Genomic DNA, 18,434 nt, shown 5'->3' with positions numbered 1-18,434 from the left:
CTCCCTTCTCTTGTGTCGGTTGCCGGCCTTTCTTTTTTTGCATGGAAACCCACTGCTTGTATTTCTGCAGAACTCTGGGCCCCAGTAAGCTCCTTTCGTCTTCCCGCCGTTTCCTCGACTGCTCTGGCAATCTCAATCGCTTTCTCCAACTGCAGTTCTTTTTCAACAATAAACTTATCTTGGACTTTCCGACTGTTAGTGTGGACGACCAACATGTCGCATATGAGGCTCTCCGCATTGTTGCCAAAATTACACAGCGCTGCTAACTCCCTCAGCTTGGTGACGTAATCGTCAACTGGTTCCGACATTTCTTGCCTTCGCGTGTAAAACCGTATCCTGTGGAGCACTGTGTTCTCTTTACTGGCAAACCTTTTTATGATTCTCCTGACCGCCTCCTTGAAAACATCGTCATTGTCGCCAGCCACCAGTATCGGGGTGAGACTCTCGAATATTCTTTGTCCTTCCACTCCCAGGGCATTTAGTAGCATGGCCCTGCGCCTTGCCGCTGAGAACCCTGCCCCACCTAGGGCCTCCACATATGTCGTGAATAGGGGCTGCCATTGTGGCCATGGGATGGCAGGCCTACCTGGAGTTTGGAGAAAGGGTGGCGGTGGCGTTGCTCCTTGCATGCTCCTCTGTGAGTTCTGGTGGTGATCCTCGTTGCCAATTTATGTAGTAAGATGCTTATAATGAAGACAGGAGTCTCTGGGCTTGTAACGTTGCATTTATTCTCCCATAGGTTTCATGCAGAATGCACGCAACACGCGTGCCGCGATAACAGGGCCAACGGGCCTAGGATGGCTGGGAGGATGTGGCCTTAAAGTCCGTGTCCAAGATTAATGAGGAGCGGGCCCCGTAACAGGAGGGCTCGGCAGGACGCACCTTATCGCGTCCTCCGCTCGTCCCGTAGTGCGCGCGAATCGCGCGGGGGCGGAGCTTGGGTCCACGGCGAGATCTCGCGAGAGCGCGGGCTCTCGCGATATCTCTACAGGGAGCCCTCGGCAAAGCCCTGAGGACCCCATTTACCTACCCCAGCTCTAATAGGCAGCACAGACAACGGCACTGGGTGAAGAGTCTAAAAGGGACCCGGACTGCAGCGCTGAAGTAAAAAATACGGAGCAGTGTGAGGGAACCAGACTTTTCGAAGACAAAAATGAAGGTGAGATAAGGCCATTTCAAACCCGCCCTCCCCAAACCCTCACAGAACCCCTCTTTTAAATAAAGGTAATGAGAAAGTGGCAATATCCATCCTGGCCACACCTCTTGCTAGTCCCAGTAATATTGGAGTTGAGAAACCAACCCGACAATTACTTGCAGAAGAAAAGACTAACTCTGCCATGACAATTGTACACAGTTAGGAACCTGTGCACAGACCAGGTTCATACTGGGTGGTATAAAGAACTGGTCTAGACAACAGTGGGACCAAAACGTATCATTGTGAAAGAGAAAGCAAGTATTCTTTAGTTAAAAAGGAAGGAAAGACCAGGAACGAGGATTTTCCCCTTGGCATGCGAGACAGGAAAGAACAGGGAAGTTTCCCCTGGCAGTATAAAAGTCTGACAGTGAGCCTCATTACGAGTCACCCGGTATGGAAATAACGGTGGCGGTAAACCCGCCACCACCGTTGTTTCCATACCGGGTGATCTCGAGTCCTGCAGGTGGAGGTGTCATTCCTGCCAGGTCTGACCTGGCGGGTTTAACACCACCCGCCTGCAGGTGGACGTGGAAACACCGGCACCATCACGAGATGGTGGCGGAGTTTCCACTTCCTCATTCCCATTGAGTCCTATGGGACTCAATAGGAATGGGGATTTACCGAATTCCGCCTCCGGAATTCCCGGGTCACCGGAGTTGTAATGCCCCGGTAATTCCAGGAATCACAGAGGCGGAATGGTAATACGAGTCCAGTGGTAACCTGCCGGAATTTCAGGCACGGTTACCGCTGGACTCGTAATGAGGCCCAGTAAGACCAAGGACAAGGGTTTTCCCCTTGGCATTGAATTGGCACCTTGGTACCAACGGTGGTACATGCACAGAGAAGAAAGCTGCAGAAAAGCAGCCCACAAAATATTTCCCCTGGTGGTAGTTTTTGTAGCATTTGAGTGCGAGCGTCAGAATAGGTTTTGGACACAGAACAGTGGATATTATTTTGGACATTCTGGCAAGGACTGTCTCAGTGGTTCATTTTGTTGAGGCAGGGAAACCCCTCATAGAATTAGGACAAGTGAGGCATTTTTCCATCCCCCTTTATTATTTGAAGAAAAATGTATTGGAGAATTACCAACCCTGTGTCTGTCTCCTTACTCCAGCCCCTCACTTAATTCACGAGTTTCTGTTCAACAGTTGCAGAGTGGAAGGGTCAGGCATGCAAATGGCAGTGGGGCATGTCGACTTGGGACAGACTTCCATGTGCTATAGACCTCCTTACATGCATCTTAAACTCACTTGCCAGTACTTGTAAAAAGCTGCAATATTCCCTGCATATTATGAATGAAAAAGTGCTTAAATTAAGTAATACGTTCCTACACTGGTTGAGTGACGTTTATTGCTGGAAGCAGGGTTTAACAGAATTAATGTAATGGCAGATTATTTATTATTATTATTATTATTATTGTATTTATTGAGCGCAGACCTAGCTTTGAGAAGCAACAGAGCACTTTGCAGCGGTATAAAACAGTACACCTACATAATGGAGGGCATTTCAGAGGTAACAACAGAACAGATATACAGCGGGGGTAGGATACAGAGGGGCACAGACGAGGGGTACAGCTGTACAGAGTGGCGGGGAGGGGTGGGCAGTGTCTAGCAATGGCGTGATGGCCTAGGTGTTGAGGAGGAGACTCCTTGAAGAGGTGGGCCTTGAGTTCTTTTTTGAATTGTAGGAGCGTAGGGCAAGTGTGATGTTGACAGGGAGGAGGTTCCATAGTCTTGGGGCATAGGCAGAGAAGACTTGTTTTCTGGTCCTTTTCTTTTTACAGTGGCAGATTTCAAGTCTGCATGTGTCCTGGCTTCTGGTGGTGTGCTATCTGCCGGAGATGCTGAGTTTCTCTGCCAGATAGCTGGGTGACTTGAGGGCGACTGCCTTATAGATGAAGCAGCAAGACCTGAAGGTGATTCATGCTTGCAGTGGGAGCCAGTGAAGGCCTATGCGGGCCGGGGTGATATAGTCATATCTGCGTAGACCCCTGCTGAGGAGTGCAGCCACGTGTAGGACACTTCGCAGGGGCACAAGAGAGGATGACGGGAGGCCTTCAAAGAGGGCATTGCCCCATCCAGGTGGGATGGGACCAGTGCTTGAACGGTGGACCTAAAGCTATCCAGAGGGAGGAAAGGCTTGCCTTTCCGCAGGAGGGAGAGCTGATTCCAAATTGTCTGAGTTTTCCTAGCTATGTGTGTCTTGAAGGAGAGGTGTTTGTCGATCTGGAACCCGAGCGGCTTCTTGCAGGAGGTGAGCTTGGGTGTGAAGCCCTCAGGGTTCATGGTTGATAGCCAGGTCTGTATGTCTGGGTGTTCGGTGTTGTTGGTGAGGAGTAGGAATGCGGTCTTGGAGGGATTGAGCTTCAAGTATGCACTGGACTTTCACGACTGGATCTGGGAGAGGCAGGTTTTGAGCCTGTGGACTTGATGGAGTCGATCTTGAGGTATAGCTGTATGTCATCGGCGTATTGGTGTATGTGAATGTTGTGTGTTGCTAGGAGGACTTGCAGCGTCTCCATGTGTAGAATGAAGATCACTGGGGAGAGGATGGAACCCTGCAGGCACCACAGATGACGGGTAACATTGGTGATCTAGAGGAGTCCATCTGAACAAACTGATGCCGGTTGGTGAATTAGGACGTGAACCAGCGTAGGACAAGGTCACTGGTCCACATGCGTTGATGTAGGGTGTCCATGAGTGCCTGGTGATCTACTGTGTCGAAAGCGGCTGAGAGGACGAGTAGAACCAGAAGGCAGGGGTGGCCATCACCAAGGATATTGAGGGCATCGTCGACCACTTAAATGGTTGCCGTCTCTGTGCTGCATCTGGGTCTGAACCCGGATTGGTAGATTTGAAGGAGATTGTTGGTATCGATGTGTTGTTGCAGTTGCGCGGCTACCGCTTTCTCAATGGTCTTAACTAGGAAGGGAAGATGGGTGATGGGATGATAGTTACCTAGGTTGTCGGGACCTAGAATGGGTTTCTTTTTCAGAGGGAGGATTTGTCTTGTCTTGAGGGTTGATGGGAAGGTGCCTTGAGTTAGGGAGCTGTTGATGATCTCCAGGTAGGGAAGGAGAGCTTCTGCGGGGAGGGTCTTGAGGATGGATGCTGGGAGGTTGTCATCTATATTTGATTTGGCTTTGAGGTTGGCCAGGGTTTCTATCAAGTCCTCTGTAGAGAGTGTCTTGAATGTTGTCCCGGGTGTGGAGATTCGCAATGAGGGACGTGAGGTGGTTCTGTTGTTGCAGAGCTGGTGTCTATGTGTTGGCAAATCTTGCTGATTTTGTCAATGAAGAAAGTGTTGATGGCGGTAGATTTCGATGGAGTGTGGTATGGCAGGGTCGGTTAGCGGATTGACGCAGAGCATGACTGCTTTGAATAGGGCCCTGCCTTTGTTGTTGGCTTCTGCTATGGTGTTCTGACAGTAGGAAGCCTTAGCTTTGTTGATTAGTTGTCGGCAGGTTGCTCAGAGTTCCTTGAGGAGCACCAGGTCGGATGTGGTCCTGGAACGGCACCAGGTTTTCTTTTGTTTCCTGATAACTCTTTTGTTGAGTTCTTGCGTGTACCAGGGTGCTGATGATTTCGGTTAGCAGGTGCGTTGTTTCAGAGGCGTGTGTCGGTCGATGTAGGCTGAGAGGGTGGCATTGAGTGCTTCCAGTAGAGAGTCACAGTTCGGTTGAGGGTGTTCAGTCCATATGAGGTGGAGGTTGGCAAGGTCTTCCATGAGGGCTTCCACCGGAAAGTTCTTTAAGGACCTGAAGGTTTGTCTGATGTGCTTCTGCTGGGAGTGCTTGACTGAGGTGGTGTGCAGGATGTTGAAAGGCACGGCCAGGTGGTCAGTCCAGTGAAGCAGGAGAGGAGAGCTGTAGTGGAGGGAAGGCAATGCAGTGATGATTACGTCGAGGTTGTTACCTTTCTCGTGTGCTTGGTCTTTTGTGTGCTGTTTCAGGGTGAGGGTGTTGTGGAGGCTGAGGAGAGCTTCCTTCATCGGTTTGGTGACCTTGTTGCCTGGGAGATTGAAGTCGCCTAGGAAAACGTTGATGTGCGTGGTGGACATGGTGGTGTCCAGGTCGGTGACGTCTCCGATGAAGGCAGTGTTGGGTTTGGGTAGTTTATAGATGAGATGTAGGGTGACTGTGTGCATCGGGGAGAGCGGAAACGGCAGGAGAGGACTTCAAAGGAGCCAATGTTGTCTATGTCAAGTCGGTGCAGGGCCATGAGGTCTTGTCGATGACTGCGAGGCCTCTGCCTGTCTTGTTAAGCCGGTCTCTGTGTTGGATGCTGTAGCCATCGGGGACAAGGATGCCTAGAATGTGGGTGGAGATGTGTGTCAGCCAGGTCTCGGTGATGAAGATGGCATCATGGTCGTGTGTAGTGATGAGGTTAGCCGTGTCTGCTGCATTGCTGATAGCTGAGTAGACGTTGGCAAGCATCAACTTCCGCGTTGTGGACGGTGTGGGGTTGCTGGTGGGCTTGAGGCTGATGTGGGTGAGGTTGCTGCATTGCGAAGTCCATGCCTTAGAGGAGGGGCGATGATGTTGGCGTTTTCTGGTGATGGTGTGAATGGGCTGTTGGGATGGAGGGAGAAAACGCACTCCCAGTGGTTGGCCGCATTGGTTAGGTGAGGTGCCTGCAGTGAAGCATTATTCCCATTACGGCCATCAATGTGTACAAAGAACTTCACACTCTGTGCACGTATCCCTAAAGCCCCTCGCATTGCCCATGTGCCCCGAGCATCTTAAAATGTTTGCACATGGGTTCATGCCCCTCAAACAATATGTCAAGGTACTGCAAGCGGAGCCTGTAGTTTCCCCGAAAAGTGCAAGCCTGTGCTGGTCTGGAATTCTGGCAAAGATTTAGTAGTGGTGCGGAACTAACGATTCCCCGCCCTGGAGAGAGTGGCGAAAGTAATTGCCGTCCAGTCCCCAAATACTCATAAATGCTTAACTACTACCGGCACCTTGACAAGGCATAGCTCAGGCAGTCAAATAAAGACATCCATGCTGCTTAGACATACAATGCATTGTCCTAAATATACATTGGTTGTGAGTATAATAAATAACACGTAAATACTTCCTTTAAAGAGGATGGCAGACACAGCTATGTTGTACTCATTTGGATGCTTGTATCTTTCAGTCTCCGATCCAGAATGTGGTAATCCCTTGTGAGAGGCTTCTCTTCTAACTTTCCATCTGACTTGCAAGGAGATGGCAGTTTTCATGTTCATTTGAGATCTGTGTGTGAGCGCTTTCTCGCTGCACTTTCCTTCTGTCCTTCTTCTTGAAAGCTGATTCCAGTCACTTGCTAGAGATATCTAACACCTCTGTTTAAATGAGGCAGGGCAGGGTGTAAATGACTAGTGACATTTTGAAGATGACAGGACAACCAATTCTTTGTTTCTAAGCTTAAGGTGTGCTCGAGGGAAAGACCAGAAATATCCCCGCACCATCTTGCTGCGTTCCCATGTGAAATGTAATAAGCGCAGGTAATTGGCTTAGCCTTTCTCTATTGCAGCAGATACAGTTGTGAAACAGATGAGTATGTTTGGTGATCACCACACCGGCTTTTGTATTATCCTGTGCTTCACTGATGGTACCATAAGATTATGCCCCCTTTGCGTGTAGGAAAACGGATTGTTTAAAAGGATTCAGGTTATCTGGCAATGTCCTCCACAACACTCCCACTACTAAACATCGACCTTCAGTTTGGCAGCAGTGGCATGTTTAAGAGAATTCCCCCGTCGACAGAAATCCTAAATCATCGAATCGATATATACAGACCATTTTTCGGTCAAGCATAATCGTAGTTTAATCCTTTTCTCTGTGCTGGTCCTCTGTATGCAATTTGTATTACTCTAAACGCTGAGTGTAAAACTGAAGAGTAAAAATAGGCAAAATCGCTTTAATCTTAGCGAGAGCATTAATCCTTTCGAGGCTTGAATATTGTAATGCCCTCTACATCGGAGCAAACAAATCCATCACCCACCGACTCCAAATTCTTCAAAACAATGCCCTACGAGCTGCCCTTGGTGTACCCAAAAGATCACATATCTCAAACATCAGGCGCCAAAACAATTGGTTGTCCTCCCAAAACAAAATCCACCTTAAAGTAGCATCCCTGGTTCATAAAGCCCTGAACAATGCAGCACCAAGCTATCTCTGCAATAAACTCACTAAAAGAAATCATTTACGCCCTGCCAGAACTGCTAATGCCAACAGCCTCAACATTCCCAGATTCAGGTTATCTAAGGCGGGGGGCAGTAGCTTCTCGGTGCAAGCAGCTCAATTATGGAACTCATTGCCTAATCCTCTACGCGAGGCACAGCCCTTCCCTAAATTCAGAATTAACTACATCAATCTGCTAAGGACTACCAATGAATAGCCTATCGGCGCCCACTTATCCCCCACCCCACCCTAGAATATACACTTCATTATGATCCTATGGTCCCACTCACTTTGCCCACCTGACCATTGAGCTTTCGCCCATACAGTACCTGTACATAGACTGTCTTGATCATATTTTGTATTTATTCTGCATGTAAATCGCAACTGCTGCCTTCCTGTGATATTTTGCAGTCTATATTTTGTATTTTGTATTTGTACAGTGTATATATCCCATGACCCCACCCTGCAACTTAAGCTTCGCATTTTCTGTACTGCTGCGCCCGGATACCTGCGGGTCTGGTGCGCATTATAAGTGAATAAAACAAACAAACAAACAAACAAACTCTTCAGCTTTTCTTTCCGCTTTAAAAGCTATGAGACACCACCTGTGAATGCACATTGCAGGCAGTGTTTGTTAATGGATCCCAGGGAATCCACCTGCTCATTAGCAATTGCTAATGTGAGTTGCATTCCATTGGAATCCATTCGTTTTACGCCTGCATGGAAATCTCAATGAGGCATAAAACGAAGTGCTCTAGTGAGACAAAGGAGGAAAGCAAAGCGCAGATGCTATTTTCGCTTTGCTGCCCTACTGCGCCTTAGGACGACAGAAAAATGAGCTGGAGCAAAATATTTAAGTCTAAAAGCAATGTTACACTTTCATTTTCCACTCCACTCACTGGCAAACCCCTGATATGTTATTGATCTCGTTGCATTTTAGTAAACATTGGTATGTGCTTTTTAGTATTTTTGCACAATTTTCGAAAGGTTTGATTTTTCCTAATAATGTGCGGGATCCAAAAGCCCTTTGAAGCATAGTGTGTGTTCTATTGTACCCCAGCCAGGGGTTAGAGACCTTAGTCTGCACAGGAATGGAAAAATGACATCTGAGGAGAGGAAGGATGAAGGGGGTGTGGGGCTAAACAAATATGACAGATCTGTACAGGTAAGAGAAGGGATGGAAGGTAGAGATGATGATTTTCATCGTTCCTACCCATCACCAGTGGGCACTCAGCAGAACAAACTGTTCCGAAGAACAAGCATGTGAAATTTTGATGGCAGTTTCTAGTACTTTAAAGGAGGACTGAATTCGTTGGTTGCATGTGCTCCAGAATACCCACGAAGTATGGAGGCTTGTTTAGATCAAAGGGGAGAAAAAATAATTGAAATTATCAAAACTATAATTATGCAGTTTTTAAGCTAATTGTAAAAGCTATGAAATTACATGTTTTGGCCATATGGGCTCCTTTTGATTGCCTGGTCAATTTCAAATAATCCTGAAGTGGCTTAATCGTGATTATTTCTAGGAAGGTTGTATAGACCTGTCTGCTTGCTCTCATCTCGATTTGGGCCACGCAAAAATGTGTTGCGCATTAGGATTTGGACCTTCAGGTAGCATTTTTCGACACTCCCTATAAGAATATAGTTTGCCTGATCCTTTTGGAGGAAGTTCATATAGGTTTATAACTCCACCCCCTCATTAATTATGCCCATTTCAAACTTCCCTGAAGTACAGTATTCTTCGCTGATACTCACCACTCAATGGACCTCTAAATATCACATTATAGGCTCTTGCTCAGAGTCAACCACAAGAATTCCTACCAAGTTTTTATATAGACTACCCCCTTCCCACACAGCCACAGCCTGGTGTATACATGGGTGCTCTTTCTACAACAGGTACAAGTAGACCATCCGCCCAAGAGAATAGTCCCTCAATACTGGGCCTCATTACGACCCTGGCGGTAAGTTACCGCCAGGGCCGTGACTTTACCGCCATGGTGCTAACTACGTTAACGCCATGGCGGTAAGGGGATTTACCGCCCCATTCCGACCTTGGCGGGGCGGTAAATCCCCAATCCCCATTTACCCTTCCCCATTCCCATTTTTGCCCCATAGGGCATAATGGGAGTGGGGAAGGCGTTAATTACGCCACCGTAAATTACGGTGGCGTAATTAACACCAAGTTCCCTTACCGCCATGGTTTTTTACACCCGCTAAAAGCAGGTGTAAAAACCGCCATGGCGGAAAGGGAACTCGTAATTGGCGGTAAGGGGTCGGCGCAGCTAACGCTGGCGCTAACCCCTTACCGCCAGGGTCGTAATGAGGCCCACTGTCTTGTGTGTAAACAGATCTTCCCCCTTCCCAGGGGTAGATGCAGATTCCAGCTTTCTTTCTGTGCTTGATGTAGAGTTGTAGACTCTTTCCTGATCCCAGGAATTTTATTGGGCACCTACCCATAAAGATGCTACCTCCCTGTATATTTCATTTTACCCTCTATTCTGAAGGATTGAAAAAGACCCTCCTTTCTCTCCATTGGTACATCCAGACAGTGTGAACACTTAGCTTGTGATTTAGATGCTTCCTCGTGCGTGGGTAGAATTAGGCATGGCCAGCATCTAATAAGCACTGCCTATAGCTGCATCTGTTTTGTACTTTTCTAGCAGTAGAAACCCAGAACCACATGTATTTTGTCTGTTTTCAATTAGAAGCAATGTATGTTATGGTAGACTAGGATTGGCTAGTCAGTGACTGTTCCTATAATGTTCTCATCATGTTGCCATTAATAAGGGTGTGTCTAATGTATTTGTTTGTAGGCGATTGTATTTGATTCCAATTTCAAATGTATATTGGTAGGTGCAGACAATGGAGTGGCAACACCGAGAACTGCTTCAGATGCAGATGGCTGCTTTACGAAAGGAATTTTCCCAGGATGAGGGGAATCTGATGAATGCCAAATCGCACATTGCTCAAGATCCAGCTGGTTCTCCATCGCCCTCGCGGCATAAGAGTTCCATCTACTCTGAAAATGGTAGCAGTAACAGCATGCAGGTTACAAGACACAGTGGACCATTTGCATTGCAGGAGGCCATGACACATAGACAGATTGACCTTGGTGCTGGAGAGGTCATTTCTTTCATGGGTCTTTCAGGAAGCACCTCGCCAGATGACCTGGAAACCATGGACATTTTGGATGATCACTTGTCCAAAAGACACTCACAGTCTCGCCTACATGCAGCTTCTTCCCCAAAAAACATGCACATGTTCCCACAGGAGGCCATCTCCAAGGAACTCCTGTCGCCTGCATCACATCTGTGTACTGGAGACAAACGTTTAGCAGGACATTTCCCAGGGAGAGGGGGTAAATCCAAATTGCAGCGAATTATCTCATGAGAATGTCCAGACATGAATATTAACAGCAGTGTTTCCAATCCATCTCCCACACCCGGTACTTTGGTAAACCTGGATGACTGCTATGCCTGGTAATCTGACTCTCTTGATGTTATCCTAACCTAGGTACAGCGGTTTCAACCAAATGCTATTGAATGAATTGGTTACACTGCAGGATAGTCTGTTCTGAATCACTGACCGTTTACCTGCTTTGATGTCATGGTCTTCGGTAAGGACTCTGTGTTACCTCTTCACTCAGCTAACAACTTACTATTTTCCTAGATTATTAACTAACCCTAGAGTTCAAGAGTTGCATGGTTTTATCTTTCCCTGAAACAAAAGAGATATATGGGAACCCCTCCCTCAACCCCCAATGACCCTTTGAATCTATGGACTTCATTATTGCCCTACGTAAATGAGGACATGTATGCATCCCGGTGGCACACAAGTGGTTAATAGACATCCCTGTGCCAGCTCAGCAGTCCGCTGTTGATGACTGATGCAAATGATTTGAAAAGGAAAACGTTTCATTTTACTGTAGGGGGAGTCCAGTTCAGTCACCAGAATTTTCCTATACAAATTTTGAGAATTGTGTTTTATTTTTTGTATTCATGTATTTAACCTTACTAAGAAGTAATTGATGTGTTGGCTTACCAAAATGTCTAATAAAGATGTTTGGCGCTATTACAGAAACTTCACCAGTGAAAGCACAATTAGCATTAAGACAAAAACTTCCCAGATGCAAAAAATATTCTTTCAATGCATTTTTGCTCCAAGGCGAAGGACTAGGACTAGGGCAGACATTGCGCTTGGGGAAAAACGCATGTATTGAAAGAATATATTTTGCACTTGGGCAATTTCTACCCTAGTCCTAATAGCACTTGCACCGGTGCAAAGTCTCTGTAATACTGCCCATTAAAATTCTAATTTCTGTGGAATTTGTACGAAAATACCATATTATGCTATGACATGGAACTAAGATAGCACTGTTTTAATTGATACCTTCCACCCACACATTTAATCTTTTGAAATATCTCAAAGCACAGATTGGATCTGTAAAGCTTTAAACAGCAACTAGGAAACGCTAGCATGGCTTCAAACCGCTTCCATAACAGCCTCATTCTATACAAAATACCATTTGCATTCAGACGACCACCAACGTTAGCATTTACCTGCTGTTGGGATCCCTGCACCCAATTTTCAACATTCACAAGGCAGTGGGGAGAAGGAAAGAGTAAAAGCAAGGTAAACCTGCTTTTACTCTTTCATTGTTCCCCTATGCAGAGGCGTTGCTAGGGTAGGACTGAGGGGGCTATAGCCCCTGGTCTTTTGGTTGTAACTCCGGATAGAATCTCAGGTGTTACAACCAAAATGCTAGCTAGCCCCGAGTCCCGCCGATCCAGACATTAGCTTAGCCCCTGATCTTTTCCAGACCTAGCAACACCCCTGCCCTTATGTCTCATGAAAAAGCAAACAATGCCTGCAAATATACACAAATTGATTCTTATGGAAATAAAGGCATAAAAGCATTAAGCCCTGATTTACCAATCAACCCCAATTAAAATGAGGCTGACTGTGCCATGGACACCACTGTTGCCAGATATGACATAACTGATAAACCTATGGAATCAGTCATGCCCCATTTTTCTCACTCCAGAGGTGCTGCTCCAGGAGCTTGCTACCACAGATTGGTGACAAAATGCAAAAAATAGGATTTTGGTACAATCAGGGTTTAAGATTTGCATGGGTTGCAAGAGACAGATGTCGGTCTCGGGTCCATATCAGTCCTGCGTTTGGTGCCTGGGCATGGGCATGGCACATGACTCTTGTCAAGCCATGCGTAACAAGAATTTAGAGAAACACTAAAAAGAAATAGTAGAAAGAAAGCAAAGGAATACAAACAGGGTAAGTAAGAGCATCAAAATTAGAAGTCGAAACTTCGGAGGAAAAAAGAAAAAGTAGTAAAAATGAGCAGAGAATGTTTTTGAGAAGATTGAATTGTTACGATTGGATGAAAGAAAAGGTGGAAAAAGGAAGACATGTATAGTGATGAAGAGTGGAAGGAGATAGACACAGGGTCGGACTGGGACAAGAAATAGGCCTGGTCACCCAAAAGAAAGTGGCCCACCCCTCACCTCAAAAAAGTGGGCCAACCCTTGCCTCACGACCCTTGACCTCTGATGACATCACCAGAAGTGATGTCATTTGACCCCACCCCAAAGTGACATCCGGGGAAGCGATGAAACAAGACCTTTCACCCCTTGACAAAACAGGAAGTGTCATCAAATAGCATTGTTCCTAAGTACACAAAATTACTGTGAATCCAAGCAGACGTCCAAGGCCAAATGATAATATGTTATTGTATAGCACTTGCGCATAAGCTCTTTTTTATGGAACAAATATGCATACAATATCACCCAACCTGTGTTGGTACTCATTTATCGACCTAAGAAGGATGAAAGGCTTTTTTTAAAAAAAAAAATGAAAAATGTGAAAAAATAAATTCTATTTTGTTTTCAAAACCGGCCCAGGAATGGCCAGATACTGGCCCCCTTTCCCCAGGGACTATTTCGGCCCGCCACGGGCCGAAAGGCCGAGGGGCCAATCCGACCCTGAATAGACAGGGAGAACATTTTTGTGTAACCACATAGTCAAAGAAACCACCAAAAGAAGAAGAGCCATAAGACAAAACATAGTGATGAATGTATCAAATTACCAGCAAATTCAAGAAGTACTGGGGGTCAAAGAAGTGGGCTTTGATTCTACAGCAATGAACGATTTTGATTCTCTAAAGATTTTAATGTTTTTTTTTGCTATTGCATTGACTTGTGGTTCTAAGGTCAGACCGTTGTCCATGAGGATTCCCAGATTTCTTTTATCACTGTTGACATTTCCGGCTAGGTTCCAAGGGCTTGGGGGAACAGGCGAGTGATGTTTGTTTTGGGCTGTCTTCTTGTTGGGAAATCATTATTTATGTTTCGGTTGGGTTTAGTTTGAGGTTGTTGTTTGCCATCCAGGTGTTTCTCTTTGAGGCATTTATTGAGGGTATTCTCTGGGTCGTTCGTTAGCTTGTAAATTAGTTGGGTGTTGACTGCGTAGGTTTAGTTTATCAGTCCATGGGTTTGAATGTGCTTTATTAGTGGGTTATATAAATGTTGAAAAGGAGTGGGGAAAGGCTTGATCCTTGTCGAACAACACAGGTGATATTTTTTGTTTTTGTTGTGACTGGAGGAATGTGGGGTCTTTCAGTTTGGTCGGTGAGGAAATATTTCAACAATAGTAGTGCAGAGCTTTGAATACTGAATTCCTCCAGTCCCTTGATTAGAATTGTGTTTTTTTATCATATTGAAGGCAGATGATTTGTCCAGTAGTATAAGGGCTGATTGGGTGTTGCCCGTGCTAATTTTTAGGTCGTCCCATGTGGAGAAGAGTACTCATTTTTTTCCTCACAGTCACCTGAAGCCAACCTGGGATTGGTCAAGAATTCTGTTGCTTTCTTCGTGATTGAGTGGTTTTTGTGCACATGGTTCTCCAAGATTTTCACTGGGAACTGTAGGTTTGATATGGATCTGTAGTTCGTAGGGTCATCTGTATTTCCCATCACATCTTTTAGAAGAGGTTTGATGTACACTGATTTGCATGACTCTGGTACTATTCTTGTGTTTAGGGATAGATTCATTAGTAGTCGGATGTAGAGGGCTGGTGTTTTGTGGGTGAGTAGCGTTTTGTAGATGTCCGGTGTGCATGGGTCAGTGCAAGATCCTGCTATGTTGGTATCTTTTGATAGTTTGCCGAAGATTTTCTCGCTGATCGGTTTGAGTCGATTGAGTGTTTTGTTGATTGTTGGGGTGCTGGTTTCTGGGAGGGTGTTGGTTGTGGTCCTGCAAGATGTGTCGATGGCCTGTTGTATTGCTTCTATTTCTGCTCTTGGGTGGGCCATGCTGTTGTCGTATAGGGTTTGCGAGCATACAATGCTGTTGTGGCATAAAGTTGGTTTTGTAAATGTATTTGATGATTCTAAAAAATTTGACAATGTCGCAACTGAATTATGAGGTAATTGCCAGAAATAATGTGGTGGGGACATCAATAAGAACATTGAAAATGGATTCCTGGAAAAACTGAAGTGAAAAAAAAGGAAGAAAATGTTAATTTGTATATTATGCACCTAAACACCATGCTTTTTTGCACTCCTTATCTGGAAAATATTTGAGGGATGCCTTGCAAATATCAGAGTGTGAACATTTATTGATTTATCTGATCAGCAACGGTCATGAGCTCAGAAATGCCGACAGCATATCCAACCACTTGAGAGGCGAATGGCACTCTGGGGGTGAAATGTAGTCATACAAAATTATCTAAAATCATCACGCACTGACCAAACCGGCTGTGCGGCAGGGCGAACACACCTGACATATTTTGCCCAACAAACACAGGCTTTCTTAAGGTTTTTTCCTGGTGGTGTATTTTATGATTTTAAAACATTTTGTATAAAGAAATTAGATTGTATAAAATATGTGTCCGCGATTCCCTCTCTGGTGTTATTATTTTCTTAAATTGAATGTCTTCTGACATATGAAAATCTAGCACCCTCCTTGAATTGGGTGCAGTATTTATTTATATTAACTGTGTTTTTCGTTTGGTGCTGTAGTTCTGGCATTCAGGGGTTTAATCTCTAGCTTTCTCGGGACTTGCAATGAGATCAGTTGCAGTAGTCATTTTCATTGGTCAGTTGTGTCACCTTTGAAGGGCATTATTTCCTGTTTGAAGCAGTATTTCTCACTGTAGTTTGATGCATCTGAGTGGGTTCCTGTTGACTGACAGGTGTTGGAGCTAATAGAAGGTGATCCTATTGATAGTGGATCTGGCAGAGGTTTTTTGGGTTTAGAGGGGTGCATGTTATGTTACATGTATTTGTTATGTTCGATATATTTGTAGCGCACACATACACCAATAGGCATCTTGGCGCGAGGATAGCACACAGAATTGACAACAGCATACCTGAGCTTAAAATAACAGAGTTTAAAGATGACGACAGAGCTGCAGGTGGTTTTTGGTATGTCTCAAGCTAGCCGGGAGACCATTCCATAGCTTACTAGCAGCCACCAAGAAAGCCTGCCCTACAACCCTACAAAGGCAACATTTGGGAACCAAAACCAGACAATCATTGCTGGAGTGAAGCGCCCTGCCTGGAGTGTAGGGCAGAAACTTCTCCTGGAGAAATTTGCAGTTTTTTGCAGAGACATTATTACATTGAACATGTGGGGCACATCCCTGCAACCCCCAATTTTTCTTTTTACATGGGGAGTAGGGACAACCCTGCAACCCGTCCCTATATATAATGTCACCACATATAATGTCACCAATGGCTTTTCCCGGCCACATTATGTATGGGGACATTATTACCTGATACCCTTGATAATACGCTCGGTGAACCAGACACAAAGATTTAAAGACTATCTGTGAAAATTGATTATAGAAGTGTATCCAATAGACACTCTGGAAAGCTGCATGTAGAAATGTGCCCAATAGCATCTCTGGAAAATTGAATTTAGAAGTGTGCGCTGTAGAGACCCTGTGAAATTGCATCTAGAAATGTACCCAATAGCCCTCTGCCCAATAGCCTCTCCGGTAAATTGAAGTTAGAACTTAGAAGTGTGCCCAATAGCCTCTCTGTGGAAAATTGCATTTAGAAGTGTGCTCGTCGAAAGAGCATAACCCATCATATCACACCACCACGCTTACTCTCTCCTTTACATCACCACTCATCTAGAACACAGAGATACTATGACACCATTCGGTATAACTGTTCTCATACCAACATTCCGCCGCTTACTCCACATCATTCTATGTAAACACTGCTGGTTTCACACCCCCAGCCAGGCGTTTTCCTCAGGCCTAACGCAGCCACCTCCGTTCCGGATAAATCCAGCCAGAACGAACACATTCTCCTGATCTTTCAACCACCACACCTACCGCTAAGAAGCAGCTATTACACGAGTACCAGACGAGCTGCACACATAGCCGGTGCTCACATGCACCTTTTGACTCTCCCTACTCTCTCTACTGACCTGAACTTCGGTTCCCAAGGGCGTTCAACCTACCAGCGCCTTCAGACCATACCAATGGTATATAAGGCGCAATACAAATGCAAAATAACATAACATAACTATCCTTTTATTCACTGGAAGTCAATGAAGGGATCTCAAAACTGGACTGATATCAGAGCCATAAGAGGTGGCAGTAGCCACGCGGGCCGCAGGATTCTGCAACAGCTGGAGTCGAAGGATCAGGCCAACGGGCTGGGCCAGATACAGGGCATTGCAGTAATCCAGTTGACTGGGGACAAACGAGGCAACTACTGTGGGATGCCGGTGAGCACTCGGGAGGATAGCTCAGGGGCAACATGCTCGCCTTGGAAGCAAGACGACACAGAGCACCACAGGTTCAATCACCAGGTCCGCGCTTAGAAACCTCTGGGTATTAAGCACGTTATAAATAACCCATCAAATCAAATCAGACAGAAAAGGCAAAACCCTGCGAAGCACCTTCAGTAGAATATGGCCTGTTCTGCACACTGCGCTCACCTGAGGAGCCATAGAGCGAGAGAGAGAGGATGAAAGGTAGACACCAAGATTTTTCACTATCGTCACTGAGATAGGAAAATCACCCAGTGCAGCTGGCCAGAAAGAAGGGGACCAAGAACCAGAATCAGAAGGGGCACCCACCACCAGGACCTCAGTGTTATCCCTGTAAAGTCTGAGCCAGTTATTACTCATCCAGCCCTTCACGTCCCCCAGGCACTCTTGCAGACGAGACGACACCTCTTCCTGGTTAAGATCTAAACGGATCAGGATCTGAGTGTCATCCACATAAGAGTAACACCTAAAGCTGTGGGAGTGAATGAGAGCAACCGAGGGTTGAACATAGACGTGAAATAGAATCGGGGACAAGTTGGAGCCCTGAGGAACACTACAGGATAGCATACAAGAAGAAGAACGAAAAGGAAGTAAAGATAGTGATTGGCCCCTGCTAGTAAAAGAAAAGGTAAACCAAGCCAGGACAGGCCCAGAGAGGCCAGCTGAAGCCAGGCGGGACAGTAATATGGAGTGGTCAACAGTGTCGAAAGCCGCTGTCAGGTCAAGCAATATTAAGGCCCCCACTTCCCCACTGTCAACCAACCTGGCCAGATCATCGACAACAGATACCAGGACATTCTCTGTCCCTCTCCTGGGACAGAACCCAGACTGAAAGGGGTCAAGCAAAGAGGAAGATTCCAGAAAAGAAAAAAGAAGTTGAGATACCATAGCCTCTAAAAGGTACATGAAGAAAGGAATGAAGGAACTAGGATGGAAATGTGTTAAAACAGAAGCATCCAGTGACGTTTATTTAGGAGAGGAACCACAATAGCTTGCTTAAGATCTCATGGGATACATCCGATTGACAGGATAGATTAACACCTTGTGTAACGCAAGAGATCATACTAGGCAAAATGTCCTTCGGGACACTAAGCGGAACAGGGTCAGAGGGAGCCACAGATTTTAGCTGACATATGGCCATGGACACGGCCTCATTGGAAGACACAGGAACAGTTGACCAGCTGGAGACTGCCTGCTAACCAAGATTGTCCAGAATTGGAGTAGTGATGGTCTATCTCGATTGGATATGAAGACTTACATACACAATCTT

At 45.8% G+C, this 18,434-nt stretch overlaps 1 protein-coding gene across 3 annotated transcripts in view; it reads left to right on the top strand.

Annotated features, from left to right (window-relative positions):
* LOC138492234 (uncharacterized) overlaps positions 1-11,675 on the top strand; it is a 765,255-nt gene extending 753,580 nt beyond the window's left edge. For all 3 annotated transcript variants that reach the window (XM_069619271.1, XM_069619270.1, XM_069619272.1), the window contains one exon: positions 10,215-11,675. In XM_069619271.1, coding sequence (XP_069475372.1) covers positions 10,215-10,751 — 537 coding nt within the window. In that variant the 3' untranslated portion in view covers positions 10,752-11,675. The remainder of the gene's footprint in view (positions 1-10,214) is intronic.
* The last annotated feature ends 6,759 nt before the right edge of the window (positions 11,676-18,434 follow it).

This window comes from Ambystoma mexicanum, chromosome 10, assembly GCF_040938575.1.
Source record: "Ambystoma mexicanum isolate Mex_15411 chromosome 10, UKY_AmexF1_1, whole genome shotgun sequence".
NCBI lineage: Eukaryota > Metazoa > Chordata > Amphibia > Caudata > Ambystomatidae > Ambystoma > Ambystoma mexicanum.
This window is presented reverse-complemented; position numbering and strand designations above follow the sequence as displayed.